This window comes from Coffea eugenioides, chromosome 3 (assembly GCF_003713205.1).
Source record: "Coffea eugenioides isolate CCC68of chromosome 3, Ceug_1.0, whole genome shotgun sequence".
In the NCBI taxonomy this organism is placed as follows: Eukaryota; Viridiplantae; Streptophyta; class Magnoliopsida; order Gentianales; family Rubiaceae; genus Coffea; species Coffea eugenioides.
In genome coordinates this window covers 13,841,943-13,863,708 of record NC_040037.1, presented here as the reverse complement: position 1 = coordinate 13,863,708, position 21,766 = coordinate 13,841,943, and the positions used below count along the sequence as shown (strand labels likewise).

At 35.0% G+C, this 21,766-nt stretch overlaps 1 protein-coding gene across 1 annotated transcript; it reads left to right on the top strand.

Annotated features, from left to right (window-relative positions):
- Positions 1-9,961: 9,961 nt before the first annotated feature.
- LOC113766953 (probable aldo-keto reductase 2) lies at positions 9,962-20,780 on the top strand. The gene is made up of 5 exons (XM_027311114.1): positions 9,962-10,290; positions 10,885-11,085; positions 18,082-18,254; positions 18,335-18,437; positions 20,205-20,780. Exons 1-5 carry the CDS (start codon positions 10,057-10,059, stop codon positions 20,538-20,540), a joined length of 1,047 nt encoding a protein of 348 aa, XP_027166915.1. The 5' UTR covers positions 9,962-10,056; the 3' UTR covers positions 20,541-20,780.
- Positions 20,781-21,766: the final 986 nt, after the last annotated feature.

Sequence of the window (21,766 nt, the reverse complement as noted above, 5' to 3'; positions counted from 1 at the left end):
ATTGTAACTTGTGCAGGACAGAATTTTCAACCAATTTTACCAAATTTCTGGAATTTCTAGGGATTGAATCAAACTCTGCATTGATAGAGTAGGAAGTCCTATGAGTCTAGTTTTAAATACAACAAACAAGACTCAATTCCGACTTTCCTGTACGAAATTATAGCCAATTTCCCAAATCTGCGCAGAACTTCCTGCGAAAATTTCAAGATTTTCTAACAACTTGAGAATATGAAACTTTTCTTAACAAAATTCACTCTCTTGACTCAAATTCAACCATTAAAAGAATCGAAAATCAAAAGTAAGTGAGATCATATAAGGGTTATAAAGACACGTAAAATTTCGGGGTCTCACACTTAGCACGCTTGTATTCCCTCGATAAAAGGAAAAATTGAAGTCACGAGTGTTAGTTCCCCGCACCCATTATGATGCATTCCCTTAGGTTATATATATTTTTATTATTTTCTTTCTTTCGAGTATCATTTTTTGCAATTTCGTGACCTCTTTAAGGAGTCACTTTTGGGCGTCACAATTAATACGATTTGCACCAATCAAGTTTTGAAGAAATATCTTGACCCTCCCGATAGCCATTAGATTTAGGTTTGCATTCATATAGTAAACATCCAAATGTGATAAGCTTTTAGGTTAAATTAAGAAAATTTTTAACTAAATCACGCAACTAGATTTAGTTAGGTTGAAAGGGTGCTTTGGATTTTATCCTTGCCTTCCTTTTCTTCGATCGTAACTCCTGAACTTTTTTCTCTGATTTTCGAAGATTTGGAGTCGTTTAAAAAGGGTTTTCTCTACTTTTTATTTGAAATTTATTTCTAGGTGATTTGGTACACCTTAATTCATTACCAAGTGGTGACTCCTATTTTTTTTTATTAAAAACCCTTTTTAAACTTTTATTTTTGGGTCAAAATCATCGCACTTTTTAAGTCCCATTTAGGTCCATTTTCTAAAAATTAAAAACTCATTTTTCACTCAAAATTAATTAAAATTCATTTTTCTAAACCTGTGATCGTAAATTTTATTTTTCTTCAAAAAATGACAACAATAGTCAAAATGCAAAACAAGTTTGTAGGCTAGAAAACGAAGTTGCTATTTGTCAGGTGACGTTTGATCTTGATCAAACATGTTTTACTGGCTATTCCTTTATACATCTTTGAGGATTTGGAATCCCCAAAAAGTGTTTTGTGCCAAATTGAGTAGATTATGTCTCAATTTTTCTGGGAAGAAGTGGATCAAATTGAATTGATTATGGCATTTGGATCACATCTGCGAGGTGCTTACACTGGAGGATAGGTGGCATATTCTCAATGGAAAGGTTTCAAATCTCAATAGGTCGGGATCTTCTAGTCTAGGCGGCCACCTAGATGATCATTTCAAACTTCAGTTAGCCATGGAAAAGCTTCAAAAGCCTGCCAATCCTCCCTTAATTTCGTGAAAGCTCATTTGGGACCGGTGTATTCCTCTCAAAATATCGATCTTCATGTGGCATTTGCTTAATTGCATGCTTCCCTTTCTAGATATATTGCAGCACTTTGGTTTTTATTTACCTTCAAAATGCTCTTTTTGCACCACTGAGGAGACTTTGAGACATTCCTTCATAGAGTGTTAGGTAGCTAATCAAGTTTGGGAGTGGTTTGAGCAGTTGCTAGGTCTTCAAAGAGCTGCTATGGATTCACTCATACAAAAGCTACAAAGTTGGTGGATGCATACCTTTGGGAATTCTCTAAAAGCTGCCTTAGCTCATTTTTTGCCTGTGTTGATTTGTTGGGAACTGTGGAAGGCAAGGAATAAGGCCATTATGAGGATGTGGTCATATCTCCAGATCAAATTTGCCGTCAGGTCTCCTGGTCACTTCACAGTATTGAAGCAGCTCATTCCTTTACTACCTCAAGTCAAGAAGACGATGCCTGGCTGAATTTGGGATTGTTACCCTTTTCAAGAAGGCTGGCATCAACAAAATGCATCACTTTAGTTTGGTTCTTGCCATTCTTCCCCTACAATAAGTTGAATGTTGATGGCTCATCTCTTGGGAACCTAGGTTATTCAGGAGGAGGGGGCATTATAAGGAATCCTAATGGCCATGTGGCCACGTGCAGGGTGCTCTCTCATTCTTCTATGGATTTCACACGAACATGGAATTAGAGGCGAGGGCTCTTTTGGAAGGTCTCCAACTTTGTACATCTCTTGGATTAACAAAGGTGATAGTGTACATGGATTTTGTGCAATTGCTTAACTTAGTAAAACAAATTTCAGCTCTGCCTTGGAGGATTGATGTAATCATTAGGCAAATACAGTAGGTGTTAACCCAAGTCGAGTTTGTTTTGGAACATTGCTATAAGGAGACCAACTCAACAGTTGATGCACTTGTGAAGCAAGCAGCAATTACGTGACAATCATTATTTATAATGCTACCACTCTATCAAAGCGAGTGAAAGGAATCTCATGTTTAGATGCTAGACAATTCCTTTATATTCGTATAAATCAATAATTGTAAAGGAGTAGTACCCCTAGTCTTTTAGCTCTATTCTCACACTACTCTGTAACTTTATCAATTCAGATTAATAAATTGGGGCTGGCATCTTGCCCGGTGTACGGGGCTTTAAAAAAAGTTGCTCAAATACATGTGATTGATACAAAATGAAACTTATAAAAATTTATAATTTAAAGAGTTAGTTTCATTCTTGAAAACCCTAATTTCCTGATGAAGGTAAGAAAATAAATGTCCTTTAAAGTATGTAAAATGAACATTTATCAAATTCCCCTATACTTAGATCATTGTTTGTCCTCAAGGAATAGGAAAAACCATACAACAATGATTTAAGAATGAACTAAATAATGTGAAACTTTTAAAATGCAGCTCCTCATCATAATTTTGTAAACTATCATTATGCAATTATTCAAATTGCCATAAATACTCGTAATATCAACTATCAAGTAAAAGAGAAATAATTATATCTTAATTTCATATCAAACTTAATCTTTTAGTCTAACTAAATTGTACAAGTCATCAAATCATATAATTACTTCAAGGTTTTTCTCTTCCATGCCACTTTTCTTACTTCAAGAGGGATTTATTCTTTTTTTACTATCAAATAGCTCTCTCAAATTGTGAAGAGGCTTTTTGACGCGAAAATCGATATTTTTAAATGAAGATCCCTAGTTACTCAAAACCTCACTTATTCGATTTACATTATATACTCTTAATTTAAATACCTTTTGACGCGAAATTTAACATTTGTATATTAGTACTTAAATCATATGAGGAACACAAATTTTTTTTAATCAAGGTAAAGGTTGATGAATTCCCTCAAGAAATTAAAGAATAGGAAGGGAATAACTCTATTAACTATATCAATCATTTACTTATAAAATCTATTAAAGCAAGAAATCTTGTTTAACAACAAAATTTTAGGCATAATTTTCTCTATTTCACCAGAATATGCAAAAATTCTAATCACATAATAATACTTTCCAAGCCAAATATGAAATTGACTTCCTTAGTCATATAAATTTATTTCAAAATATAGGAAAAATTCAATTCTAATAGCAGGAACTAGTGAACTTTTGAAAACTTCTGGGGTAATTTTGCAATCTGGCACAAGATTTTCAAAAAAATTTTGACAGAATTTCCCTTTATATTTGGACTAAACTCCTTGCCAACACACTCAAAATTTTCACAAATACAAGCACAACTAACATGTCCAATATCAAGGCCAACAAGAATTCATGAAGCATAAATATCTCCTCCCCCACACTTTGAATACACATTGTCTTCAATGTGTGGCAAAGATAAAACAACAAAAGAAAGAAATACTCCCTAAATACAAAGGATGAAGGCCAGTGCAACCATGAGTTTACAAACATCTAGTCTACTGCTTAATAAATACTGCAGATAAGTCAGAAGTAGCACGGCATAAGTCCTACTATTAGTAATCCATAAAGCAAAAGAAATACAACTAAAATTGAAACAAGGGCAATAGCAAAAAGAAACAGAGAGCAAAATTGAGGTAATGCTTCCAGAAGTGGTTGTAGTGCCCTGAAATCCTTAATCCTCACTAGAAGGTGCATGAGTGAATGGTTAGAGTTGGGAAATGCCCAAGTGATCCTCGATGCGACGCACTCGAATGTCTTAGCATTCGAAATTGGCATCGATTTGATCAAAGTGTTCCTCCACTCGGGTTTGAAAACAATTAATCATGTTGAAAAGGTGCTACCAATTTGATTGGGAAGGTGAAGGTGGCAGTGGTGGTGCAGACATTGAAGAGCTAGTTTCATCTTTATTTCATGGAGTGGACAATGAAGATTGCTGATCCCTTGCTTGGCTAGATCTTCTAGGCCTTGGTGGATGAAAAATATCAGCAGCCCTTATACTCAATTCATGTAGAGTATATTCATTAAGCTCATAAATAACCCTCGCATGCACCTTTTCCATGTCTTTTGTATTAACTCTCTCTTATTCAAATAGCAACGATAAGAGAGTAGGAACCCAAACCTAAGCTTGGTAGTATGATGCCTAGCAACCGTCTTTATATGGTTGATACTGATATTCAAGAGTGGAATCCAAGCATATGGAGAAGTTCGATTGTGGAACATTCAATCCAAGAAATAAAGATCACTATTGCAGACTTCATTCATGCTACTTTTCTTTGGAATCACATTTCTTGAAAACAAATGTAAGATCATCTGATGGCGTGGTTCAAATGTACTAGCCGTGAGTGTAGATCTTTGAGAAGTTCTAGTGTAATCAAAAGATTGCTTAAAGCACACCATGACTAAAACAGGATCCCAATCGTCATCAGGTGAGTGAAACTCCTTTTTCAAGTCAATGCTTGGACCTTCACTATTGCACCCAAAATAAGCCACCAATGTATCTTGAGTGATTGTCAATTGCTTCCCATGGACACAAGACTTGATGACCTCTCTACTATGCCCACCTTTGTTCATTATATTGGCGTAGAACTCTTTGATCAAAGTTGGATAGATATAACTTGGAAGAGATAATATTGGAGCCCAACCAAGAATGTTAAAATCCCTCACTGATTTGAAATTTTGAATCTATTTCTGGGGCTACATGCATTTCATAATTGAACTCTCTCTGCTGACGTGCCTTAAACCATTCTTGATTATCCTTTGGAGTGAATCTAATCGGATCATAATTTAGGAGAACTCGCCAACTTCTTTAATGTCTTGTGGATCGAGTTCTTGGTGGTGGAGATGGAGAAGAAACATGTTCTAGTTATGGATGTATCTCATCCTTACGATTATCGACTTATTCCAAAAGATAAACAGGTTATAGGCTTGTCCGGTTAATTAGTATTTTTTAAGGTTCTGTTTGATAACATAATTTAATACTTAAATTTAATGGATTAGATCTTAACATATTCAGATCGTTTGATAACCAAAAATTGAACATCTTAATTAATTAAGTGATACTGAATTTTCTAGACAAAACTTACTCTCAAAATTAAGTGATAAACTAATAGTTTATCACTGAGCGTGATATACACTCAAATATATTAGATTTAATATTTAATAATTCAATAAGCTAATGAATTCAGATTTCAAATTTTAGATTTTAAACTTTAATTTTATCAAACACCCCCTAAGTCTCACCTTCCTTACTTAACCCAAATTTCTTCTCCCTCCCTTTTCCACCAGCTCCGCCTCTCTTCACTTCCTTCTCTGCCCCCACCCATCGCTCCAATATTTCTCCTCTTCTCCGCCATGGCCAAATCAATACACAACTCTTTCCTTCGAATCCAGCAAATGTTGCCTATCTAGCTTTTCTGTTGAACTCGATAGTTTCATATTATATTTTCCTCTTATATTAATTTTCTTGTACCCAAATCTTCCTTCCCTACATAAAAATTTCCACTTAAAATTTAATGCCTTGTTTGGGTTGCATTTTTTTATGAGTTTTTATAGAAAAATATTGTGACACTTTTTTTGAGATATGATGTTTTTGGATTGTATCTTCAAGAAGTTGCTCCTTGTTTGGTAAGCCATTTTTCACCAAAAATTTTCTAGATGGTTCGTGAACACATTTCTCAATCATTTTTTTCCCTTACATATATTAAATCATTACAGTACATTTTCTATAAAAATTCTAGAAAATTGCAATTCAAACAGGAAATAATACATTTACATCTATTTGAAATGTTGAATTATTGCCAAACAGCAACAATAGCAAGCAAACTTCGAACTATAGTATCCAAACAAAATAGGGGCAAATGCTTCTTCATAATGAATGACATGTTCTTCTGCAAAATCCTTGGCAACTAGATAAGCCCCTGTATCCCTGATCAGTGGTGCTATCAGATCGACTCTCGATCTCACGTATGTATTTTATCCAGAGCAGATTTTCCAAGAGCTAGCTAGGTCAACAAGATCCCATGAATGTGTATATTTTGACAACAGCTTGCAGTTGGTGGAAAAAATGGTGGTGGAGCATTGACATGCTTCAGAAAGTAGGATCATAACTGGATTAGACATGCTTCAGAAAGCAGGATCATTGACAGAAAGAATGGTGGAAAAGTCATGAAGATTGAGTAGAAAGTTCTCTTACCTAAGGTTATTCTAATATGGCAGATGGTGATGGAGCACGTTATCGTAAGACTTATTAGGTTATTCTAATAATGTTGCATCTCCGGATGTAGCAAAACTCTTGAGAACCAAACAAATCATAATTAGGTGCCGACTGAGAGTTGGATTGATAACTTTGAACTATCTTGATTAGGAAAGAGATCTAACAAAGGAATTAGTTACATCTCTGTACGTACATCATTGGAGTTAAATTGTCAAGATAGATAATTAATCCAATTGATTAAAAAGTTTGGAAAAATATAGTTTTTAGTCCCTCATATTTAATACTTGTGCGGTTTTAGTTTTTAAAGCTCAGATAAAAATAAATCCGGTCCCTGATGTTTAGTACCTGTGTAGTTTTAGCCATTAAAGTTTTGGCAAGAGCAAATTTAGTCCTCAATGTATCCAATTTCAAGCAAATTTAGGATATTTGAAGAATTATTTTGAATTATTGACAGAATTTAGTCACGTGCAGTAATGTGCATGTTAAATTGAATTTAAAAATAAAAAAGTAAAATAGCTGCTAATTTTGAACAATAAGACTGGACTAATAATTCACGTACTAATTAATTAGTATGCACTTTAGATACATGATAGATATGCAAAATTAGATTTTAAATTCAGATTCAGATTAATTGTTATGCATCAAATAGTAAAAATATATACATTATATTAATAACTAAATATAGAATCTTCCACATATCTCTAGATTAGAAAATTGTGAATCTCAAAAATCAAATTAAAGAGGGTAAGAATGGTTGTTGGTGCAATTGTTCACGACTGTTTTGGAATGATGCACAATCTTTTTCCAAAACTAAATTTATCAGAAACTAAAAATAAACCTTATCTGTAACTTTGTAATAGCATGTGGTATTCAATTATCATTCACGTAAGTCGATAATTGTGCTAGAATTACACGAGAGCATTTCCCATTTTTTTTTTTCAAATTAGTGGCAATATCATGAACATCAAGCTAATGGATGGGTTGTCTACTTCTATCTCACTCCTTTTGTTTTGAGAAAAAAAAAATTAAATACTCCTTTTTGTTTTGAGAGAGAAGAAAAAAAGTCCATTTTAACCTCGCCATCCAAATCCAATGATTAGTTATAATCGTTGTTAAAAAAATAAACAAACAAATAAATCAGGGAGAAATAATATTTTTAGTTCCAATGTATGGCCCATGTGCCATATTTGCTTTAATGTTTTGACTATCAAAACGAATTTGGTTTCTAAAGTTTCTAATTTTATGAAAATTTAGAATAATTGATAGAAATCTAACAATTCTAACGGTCAATCAACTTGTTGTTATTTAGAGTTTGAATTATTATAGTCCTTTAAGTTTCAAATAATGATATTAAGGGTTTTAGGATGGAAAAAGATACAAACTGAATTGGAATTGCCTTACATAAGTACAGAGTGCCAACTAAACTTCTTTTTCCTGCTTGTTTTATTTTCTTTGTTTTATCTATTCATGCCACTAGTTTTTCCATATCTGTCTTTTTTTTTTTGGCACATATTATTGGTCTTGAATTTGGCATAATATATGCAATTATTCTTTGCATTATGAATAATTAATAGATCACGAGTTCTATAATTTTTTTTTCACTTACATTGATTACTAAACATGCAACTAAATATTCCTTTGAAATATGTGCATATACACTGTATGTAAATTAAGCTGATAATCAAATAGCTTTTCCTTTCTTTTTTCTTCTCCTTTTTTTAACATTTCAATATTATCAAGTAAGTTTCAAATGAAATGTATATTTTATAGAATTATTCAAAAAAATTATCAATGTTATGAATATTAAATAATTGCTTTAAAAATTTATCAGTGGCGTATAGTTTTAACACGAAGGAAAAATAACAAAAGATTTTTTTTTTTCAAAATTGTCTAAAAGCACTTTTACTGGTATTTACCTCACTAGTTATTGTATGACAGTTTCTAACTATAACCATTTGAAGTCCATGTCCTCAAGTATTGCAAGAATTTGTATAATGGTAGTTAGATTAAAGTTACACGTTTAAATTAATATTCTCTCTTCTTTAGCTAGCTTTACCTTATATATTATTCATGTATAGCTTTTAAGTTTGTAACTAATTTAATAAAGAGTCACTCTTTAGCTAAAGGATAGTTTTGTTACGATGTGAAGTGTTTTTTGAGATTTTTGTCGGTATTTAGGAACACATTTGTTATAGTACATATTTTATTCAATTCATATTCAATTTATTTTATGACTATGCTTATTTAAAAACCAAGGGACTATATTAATCGAAAGTTCAAACTTTAGGAATAAAAATTTTAAAGTCAAAACTTTTGAATGACACAAATTTAATTTTGAGTATTAGTTATTCTAAACTTGCTTAAATATGAAATTTTGAAAACCAAATTTATTTTGATCGAAAGAAATATTAGTAGAGGTGTCAAAATGGGTGATTTGGATGGATTTGTGTTCGGTAAAATGGGTAATGGGTATAAGTGAGTCAACCCATTTATACCCATTTAATTAGATAAGTATAAATGGGTAAGTCAAAAATTGAATTGGGTAACCCAATTATCCATTTATAATCCATTAATTTTAACTTTTTGTAAACTCATTTAAATGCATTTCTACAAACTAAATTATCAATGTACACCACATTTTGCACCCATCATTAGTTTTAAATATTTACTTATAATATTCAATAAGTCTAATTATCAATTTTTCCCATCCGTATTCTATGTTGTAAAATTATATATTATTTAATAATTGAACAATAAGAATATAAAAATTGAACTAAGTACTATAAAAGTCAACATAAAAACTTAATTCAAAAATCTTGAAACCCTAGCATTTTTTTGTATGTAAATTAAAATTTTTATTTTGGAAAGGTAAGAAAAGAGGCTAAAACTTATCATAAATTGGTAATACTGAAAAATGAGCAAGTTAACAAACTAAGAGAAAATAAAATGATAAGATAAAACCAACAAATAATAATAATAATAATAATGAAACAAAAGTAGTTAATATCATAACAAAATGAAAAATTGAAAAAAAAATGGTTGGGAAAGAGAGGAGGTTTGATGGGTTACAATTTTAAATAGGTTAATTAAGTTTGATGGATTATCCAATAATACCCATATATTAAATAGGTATTATTGAGTAACCCATTTATATTCATATGCAAAAATTTAAGATACCCATATCTATTTATTCATGAGTGAATATGGGTAAATTTAATTAAATGAATTTGTTTGCTACCTCTAAATATTAGGGACTAATTTGACACATTGGCCAAACATTGAGGATAAAAACTGCAATTCTCCAATAAATAAAACACCAACCTGCTTACAAAATGCGTAGTTAAGGAATTGGTTCCTCAGCTGTCACCTGCTACGTCAGAGGCTCAACCACCATACTTTCTTCCACCAACTCTTTCCTCTCTGTACTGGAGTTGACTCTTTCCTCTCTGTCGTGTGTGAAAATGGCGGCAGCAGCAGGAGAAGAAGTGAAAGTGCCCAGAATCAAGCTGGGTTCGCAGGGGCTTGAAGTTTCAGCTCAGGGGCTGGGCTGTATGGGCATGTCAGCCTTCTATGGCCCGCCCAAGCCCGAGCCCGACATGATCAAGCTCATCCACTATGCTATTGACCGAGGCATCACCCATTTCGACACCGCCGAGATGTACGGGCCGTACACCAACGAAATACTCGTCGGCAAGGTACTGTAGCCCGAACTGTATCAGTATGATTCTTGATTGTTGTAAATCATGCTTTAGTACTTGTACCTTAGTCCAGTTTCTCAGCTCCCCAGTTACAAATGTACAAGTGCAGTGGTTAGAACTTAGATAGCTCCTTTCCTTGGTTAACTTTTTGGAATTGATATTGCGTTGGGACTCAGTATTTTTAAAAAAATTATTTTTAAAAACTCAACAGTATCTTCTGTGTCTCTGCTTCGCATGGTTTATACAAAATCCAAGGTGAAATTTGGATTAGAGGAAACTGTAAATGAACTAGAGGAATGAATCGGCTATAGCTCCTATATGAACTACTGGGAAGATCATAGCGAAGAAGTAGTCGAGACCTAACAAAAGGAGTAAACCTGAAGTGTTGTGAAAGACTATGAGTTAGAAATAGTTTGGCCTCTTTAGACAGGATCATCATATAAAGGAAACAAATAGCATAATATTAGTTTGTAGAAGTAGGCAAGATTGAGATATATTCTGTCCTAAGAACTGATCAGGTAAAACTGTTTGTATTGATATGTATTAATCTGTGTACCCTGGATGATTAATGTTTTGAAAAAATGAATGTAGGCTTTGAAGGGAGGGATACAAGAGAAAGTGGAGATAGCAACAAAATTTGGGGTCAGATTTGTGGATGGAAAGCGGGAGGTTTGTGGTGATCCAGCTTATGTAAGGGCTGCATGTGAGGGAAGCTTGAAACGACTTGGTGTTGACTGCATTGATCTCTACTATCAACATCGGATTGATACACGTCTTCCCATTGAAATCACGGTTTGCTCCAGTTTTCTTTTGTGTTTTAAATATTCATTCTTATGCTTGATGAATTGAAACTTTGCATATAAGTCAGATTAACTGTTATAATGGTTTGTATGATTGCGACCTTTTTTAGGCCCAAGAAGCAGATTAAGAGGTCTGACAATACATAGGAATATGGAACTTTGGCAAGCAAATATCAGTCACTTTTCCAATTTTAAGTCAGAAATTTATACTAGATGTCACTTATGTGAAAAATGAAGAAAAGGAAATTTTTTCTTTGTACAGCTTTGTGGACATTTTTATTTGTCAAGCATGGCAATTTTCAGATTTATGTTTTGTAGCCAAGTGTAAATTTATAAATATGGTAACTAAGCTGAAAGCCACATCTGCAGCTAAACAGAGTCAATCTTATGCTTTTATCCCTGTGGAAGTGCTTATTTTTTCATATTTGTCAAGATTTTAAAATGCTATATTTACTTAGTCAATTGCCGTTCAAGAGCCACTTTCAATTTGTGTCTGTGAATATGCTTTTGTTGATGTTCTGCCAGAGAGAAGCCAATTGACTTTTGTTTAACATGCTTTGCATCCCCGAAGTATGCTGGAAGACACCAATTACTCCACTATCCTGTTTCACCTTCTGCTTTGCAGTTGAGATCCACAATATTGTTCATTTACCAAGAAAGGAAGCTTTTAAATCGTCTCTGAAAAAATATCCTCCAAGTCCCAGAAAATCGTGCAATATTCGATTGCAAATATATTGATGGTGCAACTGTTTTTGGCTCACTATAGATGGAGATACTGTCATGATATATCACTTTATACAAACACTCTATTTCTGTGTAACAGATATTTATGCCCTAAATACAGTAGAAAGGCCATTTGTTAGAGCATTAATTAACTGTATCTAATCTACTAGTAGTTGTGGTACTAGATGTAGGAGAAATGGAATAGATGAAATTTGGTCTCATTCAACTTTTGGACGAGATTGAGTTTCATATGCTGTGCAATTGGTTCAGAAGTTGCATGGTCTAGGAGTTTGACATAGTAATTTAGATGACGATAATACTGGTTGTGATACTAGATGCAGGAGAAATGGAATAGATGAAATTTGGTTGCATTCAACCTTTGGAGGAGATTGAGTTTCATATGCTGTGCAATTGGTCCAGAAGTTGCATGTTCCATGAGTTTGACATAGTGTTTTAGATAATGATAATACTTGAACAAAAAGAAAAACTGAATTGTTCTGTCATATCTTTTGTTCTAGACTCTGTACAACATTTATACAAATGGAATTTGACTTTTGTCAATTTCATGAAATCTGTAATTTCCTAAAAATTAAGAGCTAATTTATTCTATCCTAAAATACATTAGGAGTAAATTATTCTATCCTAAAATAGAGCAGAAATCATGGGATATAGCAGAAATCATGGGATATACATAGAAAAAGATATTCTAGATTTTCAACACTCCCCCTCAAGATGGTGAATAGATATTTTCCATTCCCATCTTGCATGTAATGTCTTCAAAGTTGGAAGTTGGCAGTCCCTTAGTTAAGACATCTGCCAATTGATTATTTGATGCTACATATGGAGTGCAAATCATGCCACTGTCCAGCTTTTCTTTAATAAAATGTCTATCAACTTCGATGTGCTTTGTGCAATCATGTTGCACTGGATTGTGTGCAATGTTGATGGCAGACTTGTTGTCGCAATAGAGTTTCATAGGTCCTTCACTCTTGATTTTAAGATCATCAAGTATTATTTTGAGCCATAGCAATTCACAAACTCCATGAGCCATAGCTCTAAACTCTGCTTCAGCACTTGATCTTGCAACAACCGATTGCTTCTTACTCCTCCATGTCACTAGGTTCCCACCAAGAAATGTACAATATCCTGAAGTTGATCTACGATCTACAACAGAACCTGCATAATCAGCATCAGTATATGCCTCTATGAGCAATCCTTCATTTTTCTTGAACAAAATTCCTCTACCCAGTGTCCCTTTGAGGTAGGATAGAATTCTATTGACAGCCTGCAAGTGTTTCTCTCTTGGATCATGCATAAATTGGCTTACTACACTTACAGCAAATGCTATGTCCGGCCTTGTATGGGACAAGTATATCAGTTTCCCAACCAACCGCTGATATCTTCCCTTATCTACTGTGCTATCATCCTTCTCTTCATTCAATCTCAAGTTAGGCTCAATGGATGTGCTTGCTGCCTTGCATCCAAGATTGCCTGTTTCTTTAAGCAAGTCTAAGACATACTTTTGTTGGGAAACAAAGATGCCTTTTCTTGAGTATGCCACCTCAATGCCTAAAAAATACTTCAGCCTCCCTAGTTCTTTAATTTCAAACTCCTTTGCTAAGCACTTTTTGAGTGTTTCTCTTTCAATTGGATCATTCCCGGTGATGATGATGTCATCTACATATACAAGTAGAGCTGTAACACCTCCTTTTGAATGTTTTATGAACAAAGTATGATCTCCTTGACTTTGTTTGTATTGCATTGCTAACATCACTTTAGTAAATCTTCCGAACCAAGCCCTTGGCGATTGTTTTAATCCATATAAAGCTTTCTTTAACCTGCACACTTTCTTTTCAAAAAACATTTCATTGAAACCCGGTGGAGGTTCCATGTACACCTCTTCTTCTAAATCCCCATGTAAGAATGCATTCTTCACATCAAATTGCTGTAAACACCAACCAAAGTTAGCGGCTAAAGACAAAAGAACACGCACAGTATTCATTTTTGCAACGGGTGCAAAGGTCTCTTGGTAATCTATCCCATATGTCTGTGTATATCCTTTTGCGACCAACCGAGCTTTATGCCTTTCTAATGAACCATCAGCTCTATATTTCAAAGTAAACACCCATTTACACCCCACTGTTTTCTTTCCTTTGGGTAGGTTTACAATTTTCCAAGTCTTATTTCTCTCTAGGGCATTCATCTCCTCTTTCATAGCATGTAACCAGTTCTTATTTCTAAGTGCCTCTTGTAGTGTTTGTGGAATTGAAATAGAGTTGATGGTGGTAAGGAAAGTTTTATGTTGTGGAGAGAGTCTATGGAAAGACACGAAATTTAAGATTGGATGCTTAGTGCATTCTCGTGTTCCTTTTCGAACAGCAATAGGCAGGTCTAAATCATTAAATTCACAAGGAGCAGAGTCAAATTGAACACACAAAGGAACAGAATTTTCAGAGTACCTGATTGTGGTTCAGATTCTTGGATTTGCACAGGTTCAGAAATATGAACTTTCTTCCTTGAGTAGACCTTGAGTGGTGTAGTTGGATTTAAACCAGATTTTCCCTCAACTCCAAGATCAGGTTCAATTTCTTTACTGGCATGTTCAACTTCAAATTCAGGTTCAAGTTCACTGCTAGTATGTTCTCCTTTAGAATTTGGTGTATGGTCCGGCTTGAAAGACTTTAAGTTTAGTGTAGGACTTTGAAGATCAAGGAGAAATTCCTTATCTTCCCAAGAACTCTCCCCTTGGGGATGAGGATTGTTACTTTGAGAGTAAGGTTCATTTTCAACAAATGTGACATCCATGGAGGTAAAAAATTTTTTTGAAGGAGGATGATAACACTTATATCCTTTCTTTGTGTTTGAGTATCCCACAAAAATACATTTTAAAGCTTTTGGATCAAGTTTCCCTCTTTGGTGTGCATGAACATGTACAAAAGCAACGCAACCAAACACTTTTGGTGACAATGTACAAGAGACATTAAAATCAGGGTAAAAACCAGAAAGAGCAGCAATGGGACTTTGATTATTTAGTACTTTTGAAGGTACTCTATTTATCAAGTGTGCAGCAGTTAAAACAGCCTCCCCCCAAAAAGTTTTTGGAACTTTATGTTGAAACAAAATTGCTCGAGTCACATTGAGTAAATGTCTATTTTTTCGTTCAGCAATCCCATTTTGTTGGGGTGTATCTACACAAGATGACTCGTGTATTATACCCTCTTTTTGGAAAAAAGATGAGAGAATTTGATTAAAATAGTCTCTTGCATTATCAGATCTTACTCTTTTAATCAAACTTCCAAATTGTGTACAAATCATTTTATGAAACATTGGAAAAATACTGCTTACTTCTGATTTTTCTTTCATAAGAAATAACCAAGTAGTTCTAGTACAATCATCAATAAATGTGACAAACCATTTTGCTCCAGAAATACTAGAAATTCTACAAGGCCCCCAAATATCAGTATGTATCAAAGAGAAAGGTCTAGTAGATCTTGTATTACTCAATGGAAATGATAGTCTATGATGTTTAGCAATTTCACATGTATCACAATGGAAACTACTAACATCTTCATTCTTGAAAAGTGAAGGAAACATGCTTTTAAGTAGAATAAAAGATGGATGACCAAGACGGAAATGATGAAGCCAAATTTCAGATTTATTATTTGAGGAGCAGGTGAGGGATAACTGATTTTTGTTCTTCTTGTTGCCACTCATCTCCTCAAGGTAATAAAGCCCGTCATTCACCTTAGCAAGTCCAATCGTCCTCCCCGTAACCAAATCCTGAAAAACACAGTGAGTAGTATAAAAAATTACTCTACAGTTCAGATCTTTGGTAATTTGATGGATGGATATGAGATTGGAGGACAATTTTGGGACATGCAACACATTATTTAGGGACAAAGAATTTGATAGATTTACTGTCCCTTGGCCTGCAACAGTTATAGGAGATCCATCCGCAACAGTAATTTTTCTATTTCCAGGACATGGGTTGTATGTTCTAAATCTGATTGGGCTGTGAGTCATATGGTCAGTAGCTCCTGAGTCGATGACCCAAGAGCCTAGAGAAGACATGCTTGAGGCACTTAAAGCATAAGAGTTAAGGTACTTACCTGATTGAGCCAATGAACACGTACTAGAGGACTTTTCAAGGGAATTTAGGAGGTTTCTTAGCTTTTCGATTTCTTCTTTCTTGAATTCTCCCATACCAGTCTGGTTGGATTTTTCTTGTGTTTGGTCTTCTCCAGCAGTTAAGTGGGCTTTTCCCCCTTTGAATCCTCCTTTACGACTAAGGACTTGTTCCTTCCCATGGAGTTTGAAGCAATCATCTCGCGTATGGCGTGATTTTTTGCAGTACGTGCACCAAATTGTGTCTTTATTTGACTTTGTAGAAATCATTGCCGAGCCTTCTAATGTTTTAGGCTCTAACATGACTTCTCGCCTATTCTCTTCAGCTCGAACCAATGATATTGTCTCATTCAGAGATGATAATCTTTCCTTCCCCAATATCTGGACTCTGACCTGATCAAATTCCACATTCAGACCTGCAAGGAAGTCATAAACTCTATCCTTTTCGATAAAGTTTTTCAAGGTGGCTGCATCTTCACTACAGAACATCTGAACACACCGATATTGGTCCAGTTCCTGCCATAGATTTTGCAGAAGGTTGGCATATTGAGTAACAGAAAGGTTGCCCTGTTTAGTGGCTGAGATCTTTGTTTTGATCTCATAGATTAGGGCAGCATCTCCTGCCTTTGAATAGGTCTGTCGAATAGTAGTCCATATATCTTGAGCTGTTGATAGGAACATGCAAGTATCGCTTATTTCAGGTAACATGGAGTTCCACAGCCATGACATGACCATAGAATCCTCTTCATCCCAAGCAGCGAATTTAGGATCTCCCTTTTTCGGTCCAGTTCCAAGCAAGTGGCTGATTTTGCCCTTTCCTTTGAGAAATGTTTGAACAAATTGTGACCACTTCAAATAGTTTTTCCCGTTGAGCCTGTAGGCTGCCTGGATACTCTGCAAATCCCCTGTTTGTGGAATATTTGAGGTCTCTTCTGATTTGGTATTGGAGTGGATTTCTGATGTTTCAGTTTCAGACATGTTGGAGGTTTCAAAGAAAAATTGGCAATGAAGGCCTAATGAAAAATATCAGCAATGAAGGCTGGAAATTGCACTTGGCAATAAAGACTTGAAGAGAGGAAAGCACTCAGCAATGAAGGCTGACAAGAAGAGGTCCCAAGAGCAAAAGCTCTGATACCATGAACAAAAAAGAAAACTGAATTGTTCTGTCATATGTTTTGTTCTAGACTCTGTACAACATTTATACAAATGGAATTGGACTTTTGTCAATTCCATGAAATCTGTAATTTCCTAAAAATTAGGAGTTAATTTATTCTATCCAAAAATACATTAGGAGTAAATTATTCTATCCTAAAATAGAGCAGAAATCATGGGATATAGCAGAGATCATGGGATATACATAGAAAAAGATATTCTAGATTTTCAACAATACTGGTTTTGAAATATATGTACCAGCAACTGATCCCAAAAAGGAAAAAGGGAAAAAGAATTGTTTATATGTGCACAAATACTGTTGCCTGATTAGCATATTACTGTACATTGTATGACCTTCTTTAAGATATGATGACCTGTGCTTTGTCTTTAATTTGAGATGTCCTATCTTGTTGAAATTCGATATGCCATTTCTGTCCCCCCTTGTGGCTTCTCTTCTTGTAGTGCATTAAGCAATGTGGGCAGTCATTAGTTGACATGCATGGTTCAAGTTGTCCTTTTTATAAACATTTGTGGAACTTTTTCTATGCTGTTTTAGTGTTTAGCCCAGAAACAGTATTGCTTGATTTCTTTAGGATTAGAAAGAAATTTTCTCAAAATACATTGACTCGGTCCATCACAGAGTTGAACAAAATCAAACAAGATTGGTCACAGAAATTGGTCAGATACAATTTTTGCTTTGTTTATGAAAAACCAAGAATGCCAAATGAATCATATTGGTGTTGCAAGAAGAGCTATTTCAACCATTTGGGTTAAAACAATTTCCTTTCGAGCACTAACCTTTAGTGGCAGCTAATTACCACTACATCTTTGATGTTATTGGCTTGATTTGTATTTGATCGAAATTGCACCACTGCAATGAACTATGTACTTCGGCCACGTGCATTTAGATTTCACTTGTCTTGGGACAATTAATACTGAACGAACTTTTTATAATAGCATCTGTTCCTTCAAATTCTCTTTTTCCTAGATAGGAGAGCTTAAAAAACTGGTTGAAGAGGGTAAGATAAAGTACATAGGTCTATCTGAGGCCTCAGCTTCAACAATTAGAAGAGCACATGCTGTTCATCCTATAACAGCTGTACAGCTGGAGTGGTCATTGTGGACCAGAGATGTGGAGGAAGAGATTATTCCTACTTGCAGGTATGGGAGTTTTTTGCTTTACTATCTTTAGGGTGTGCAAAGAATATGCTACTCTAACTCATTTTTCTACAATCTTTTAGAGAACTTGGCATAGGAATTGTGGCTTACAGTCCACTTGGACGAGGATTTTTCTCATCAGGTCCAAAGTTGATGGAGAATTTGGCTGATGGTGACTTCCGAAAGGTTTGTGCACATTCATTATGATCAAGTGCATTTTACTATAGAATGTCTATGGTTAGTACGAATCTGTCATTTATCTACTTATATCACATTCACTAACTGTCTTGCTTGATGTTCCTACCCTTTGTCTATTTGCTGTACTTTCTGAACTTTTCAAAATACAATAGTTTGGTTAAACCTCCCTTATGCAATCAAAGTTATTGAAATTTCAACGGAAGAGAAGGACAAAGCATGTCTTTTGACATTGTTGTGCGTATTCTACATGCTATCCTAATTCAAAGGTACATTACAATTTTGTCAGCTTATGATAATAGCTTAAGAGTACTCTTTGTTAACCAAAGGAACTTCCCTTGGGGAGGCTCATTCAAATCAAGAGTGATTTTTTAAGGCAAAGGAGTTAGGCAACGAGCTGTATCTTGTGGGCCAAGGTGAAGCCTCAAGGCATAGGCATAAGGACTTGCATTTATTAAATTACTATTAAAACTGGAGATATAACCTTTAAAATACCTACCAAGTTATAGTTGGAGGGTCTAAACAGGTTTTAGCACTATTTCCCTTTCCTTATTAGATAAGCGTTTCAAAAGGATCCACCACCTCTCTGGGTGAAGGTGTAGTTCCTATCAATGTATATCCTTCAACCTTGTAAAGGCTTTAGGTCTAATTCTGTAAGTGATAGTACTGATTGAAGTGCTAATCTTCCAGATGATACATTGGGAGCTAAAAAAGCACGACAGTTAGCTCACTAACTTATAATCAGATGACTGCAACTAATGTCCAGGGAACATAGTTTCAGCCATTTTCGCATGTTGTAACTCTCACAAATTTTCTAGCAAGAGCTTTGAATTACGCGCAGCCAGCCTAAATGCTTATGGCATGCATAATAGATGACATCCACACCCCCAAATTGACTCCCAAAACATATTTATGTCTTAAGGTAACAAGTCCGACTTTGGGTTGAATGTATGCCTGACATATAGTTGGCCTCACTGTCCCTAACTAGGAAAAAAGAAGATCTTTGTTAACAGGTCTCCTTGCCAACATTTGCCAAAGCTAAAATCTTGATTTGATTTGCATACTATAAAACTGTGCTTCAACTTGTTTTAACATGTTTCTTTTCCAGTCCTCTTGTCCTGTGTAATGCTAGAGTAATCAGTGCTTATATAACACTTCTTAACTTGCTAACTTTTGACTTTTTCATCAATTCATACTCGATTAATACAGACAGCTTGTTTCCTTTATGGTAAGGTGCTTGACTTTCTTAACAAGCAGCTTGAAGAAAGTTAAAGTCACTTTTAAGTAAATGCTTGTTAAACTTACTAGGGCCTATTCGCTCTGGCAATACGTTCCAGAGTTGTGCCTCCTATAGGTTCTGCAATTTGAAATATACTAGATGAAGTGTAGGAAAATCTTAGAAGAGTGAGTCATCTTTGTTATGTTAAGCTGTAACTCAGTTATGATGATCAACCTACATGACTGGATTAATATATTTCTCAAGTAATATTGGTTTCTATGTCTTGGTATCTTTTCTACATTCTGGAGTAGATATTGCTGACTTTGGAATAATGAGAGAACCTAGCCGAATTCATTTTTGTCTTAACTTGCACAGTCCCATCATTCCCCTGAAGCTATGTAAGTTGAGTTTACCATGCTGCAAATTTGTGTGCTTTATTCCCATCTGAAAATACTTGCATAACTGTTTATTGGTTTTTTTCCTTCTGAAAATGCTTGCATAACTGTTTATTGAGAAATTTTAAATTTTATGTGATGCAGTTTTTGCCAAGATTACAACCAGAAAATGTTGAGCATAACAAGAGCTTGTTTGAGCGCGTTAATGACATCGCTTCAAGGAAGGGTTGTACCCCATCACAGCTAGCATTGGCATGGGTCCATCACCAGGGAAGTGATGTTTGCCCCATACCTGGCACTACCAAAATTGAGAACCTGAAAGAGAATATTGGAGCTTTATCTGTAAAACTGTTAGCAGAGGATCTTGCTGAGCTTGAATGCCTTGCTTCATCTGGAGTCAAGGGTGATAGATATGGGTCCGGCACTGCCACTTGGCAAAATTCTGATACTCCACCTTTGTCAACATGGAAGAGTGCATGAAAACGACCTTTGTTGTGGTGATAATTCTTATAACCATCTGCCTGATGGTCCATTTTCATTGCTTTGAGGGTTTAATAGCTTTGTTCCAATAAAAAGTTAATCCTTGTGGTGACCACAGATTCTGTATTTGATTAAAGATTGGGTCGTGTGAAAAAACTGGTTGTTCTTGTACCAGGACATGCTGAGTATATCTTTTGCAGCTCTTGAATGAATGGATATGATGTTTTATCCTTTGTATTCTATGTGTGTATATCTGTATGGACCCCTTATGTCGACCATATAGCTGCAAAAATGATGCCTGTGCTATCTGTATGAAACCTGTGAAGGACTCTATGTTTAATGAGTAAGAAGTCTATTTACTAGACAAAAACAATGACACAAAATGTGACCAATAAAATTGGAATAAAATAGTGCATAGAGAACTCGAAGTGTAAATGCCATAGATGACATCTGTAGACTTTAAACAAATTGGAAAACATCTGAATCTCTCTCATTTTCTATGCACAGTCGTATTCTTTTCAGAAGAAGTGCGGATTCAATAGAATATCAATGGGAATAAAATTAGAGTCATCAGAATGGAAAAAAAGGCAAGAAAAGTAAAGGAAATGATCGTACTGAGCTGATATTGAAGTGTTTTCTTTTGGCTGTAAATCCGTAATTGCAAGCTCATTGGAGCCAAGAACAGAGGATGATGAATTCTTTGGTTCAGCAGGTAGAAGCCGAGTAAAAGAAGGTGATTCTTTCACACTTCAGTAGTAGTGGGAAGCTTTGTACAGTAGATGTTGCCACAGACACACCATGAAGCTGTAAGCAGCCGCACACCATACAAAAAGTCGTGACTTTTATTTCTGAGTCCAGAGTGGTAAGTGATGAGGTGATTTCCGAATGGTTGGACCGAGTCAATCTTGAAGAAGTGACTTTCGGCTGAAAGACCTAGTTGAAGGAATTCACCTGCCAGATCTGCAATGTATGGGGCTTTATCCCCCGACCTTATTTCGACAATTAAGTCAGTTTGGATATTCAATCGCAAACTAAAAGTGATTTAAGAACCTCAAGTGTGTGTGTTTGTGAGTCCATACCTTTCCTACGGATGGGAGGGTATTTATAGTGGACAGAACAGTGGGAAGAATGATGAATTTTAATTTTCATGGATCTGAGACTGACAGGGACAGTGTTACGTTTAATAGATAAGGCATATCAATGATCATGTCATTCTGTCACGTCAC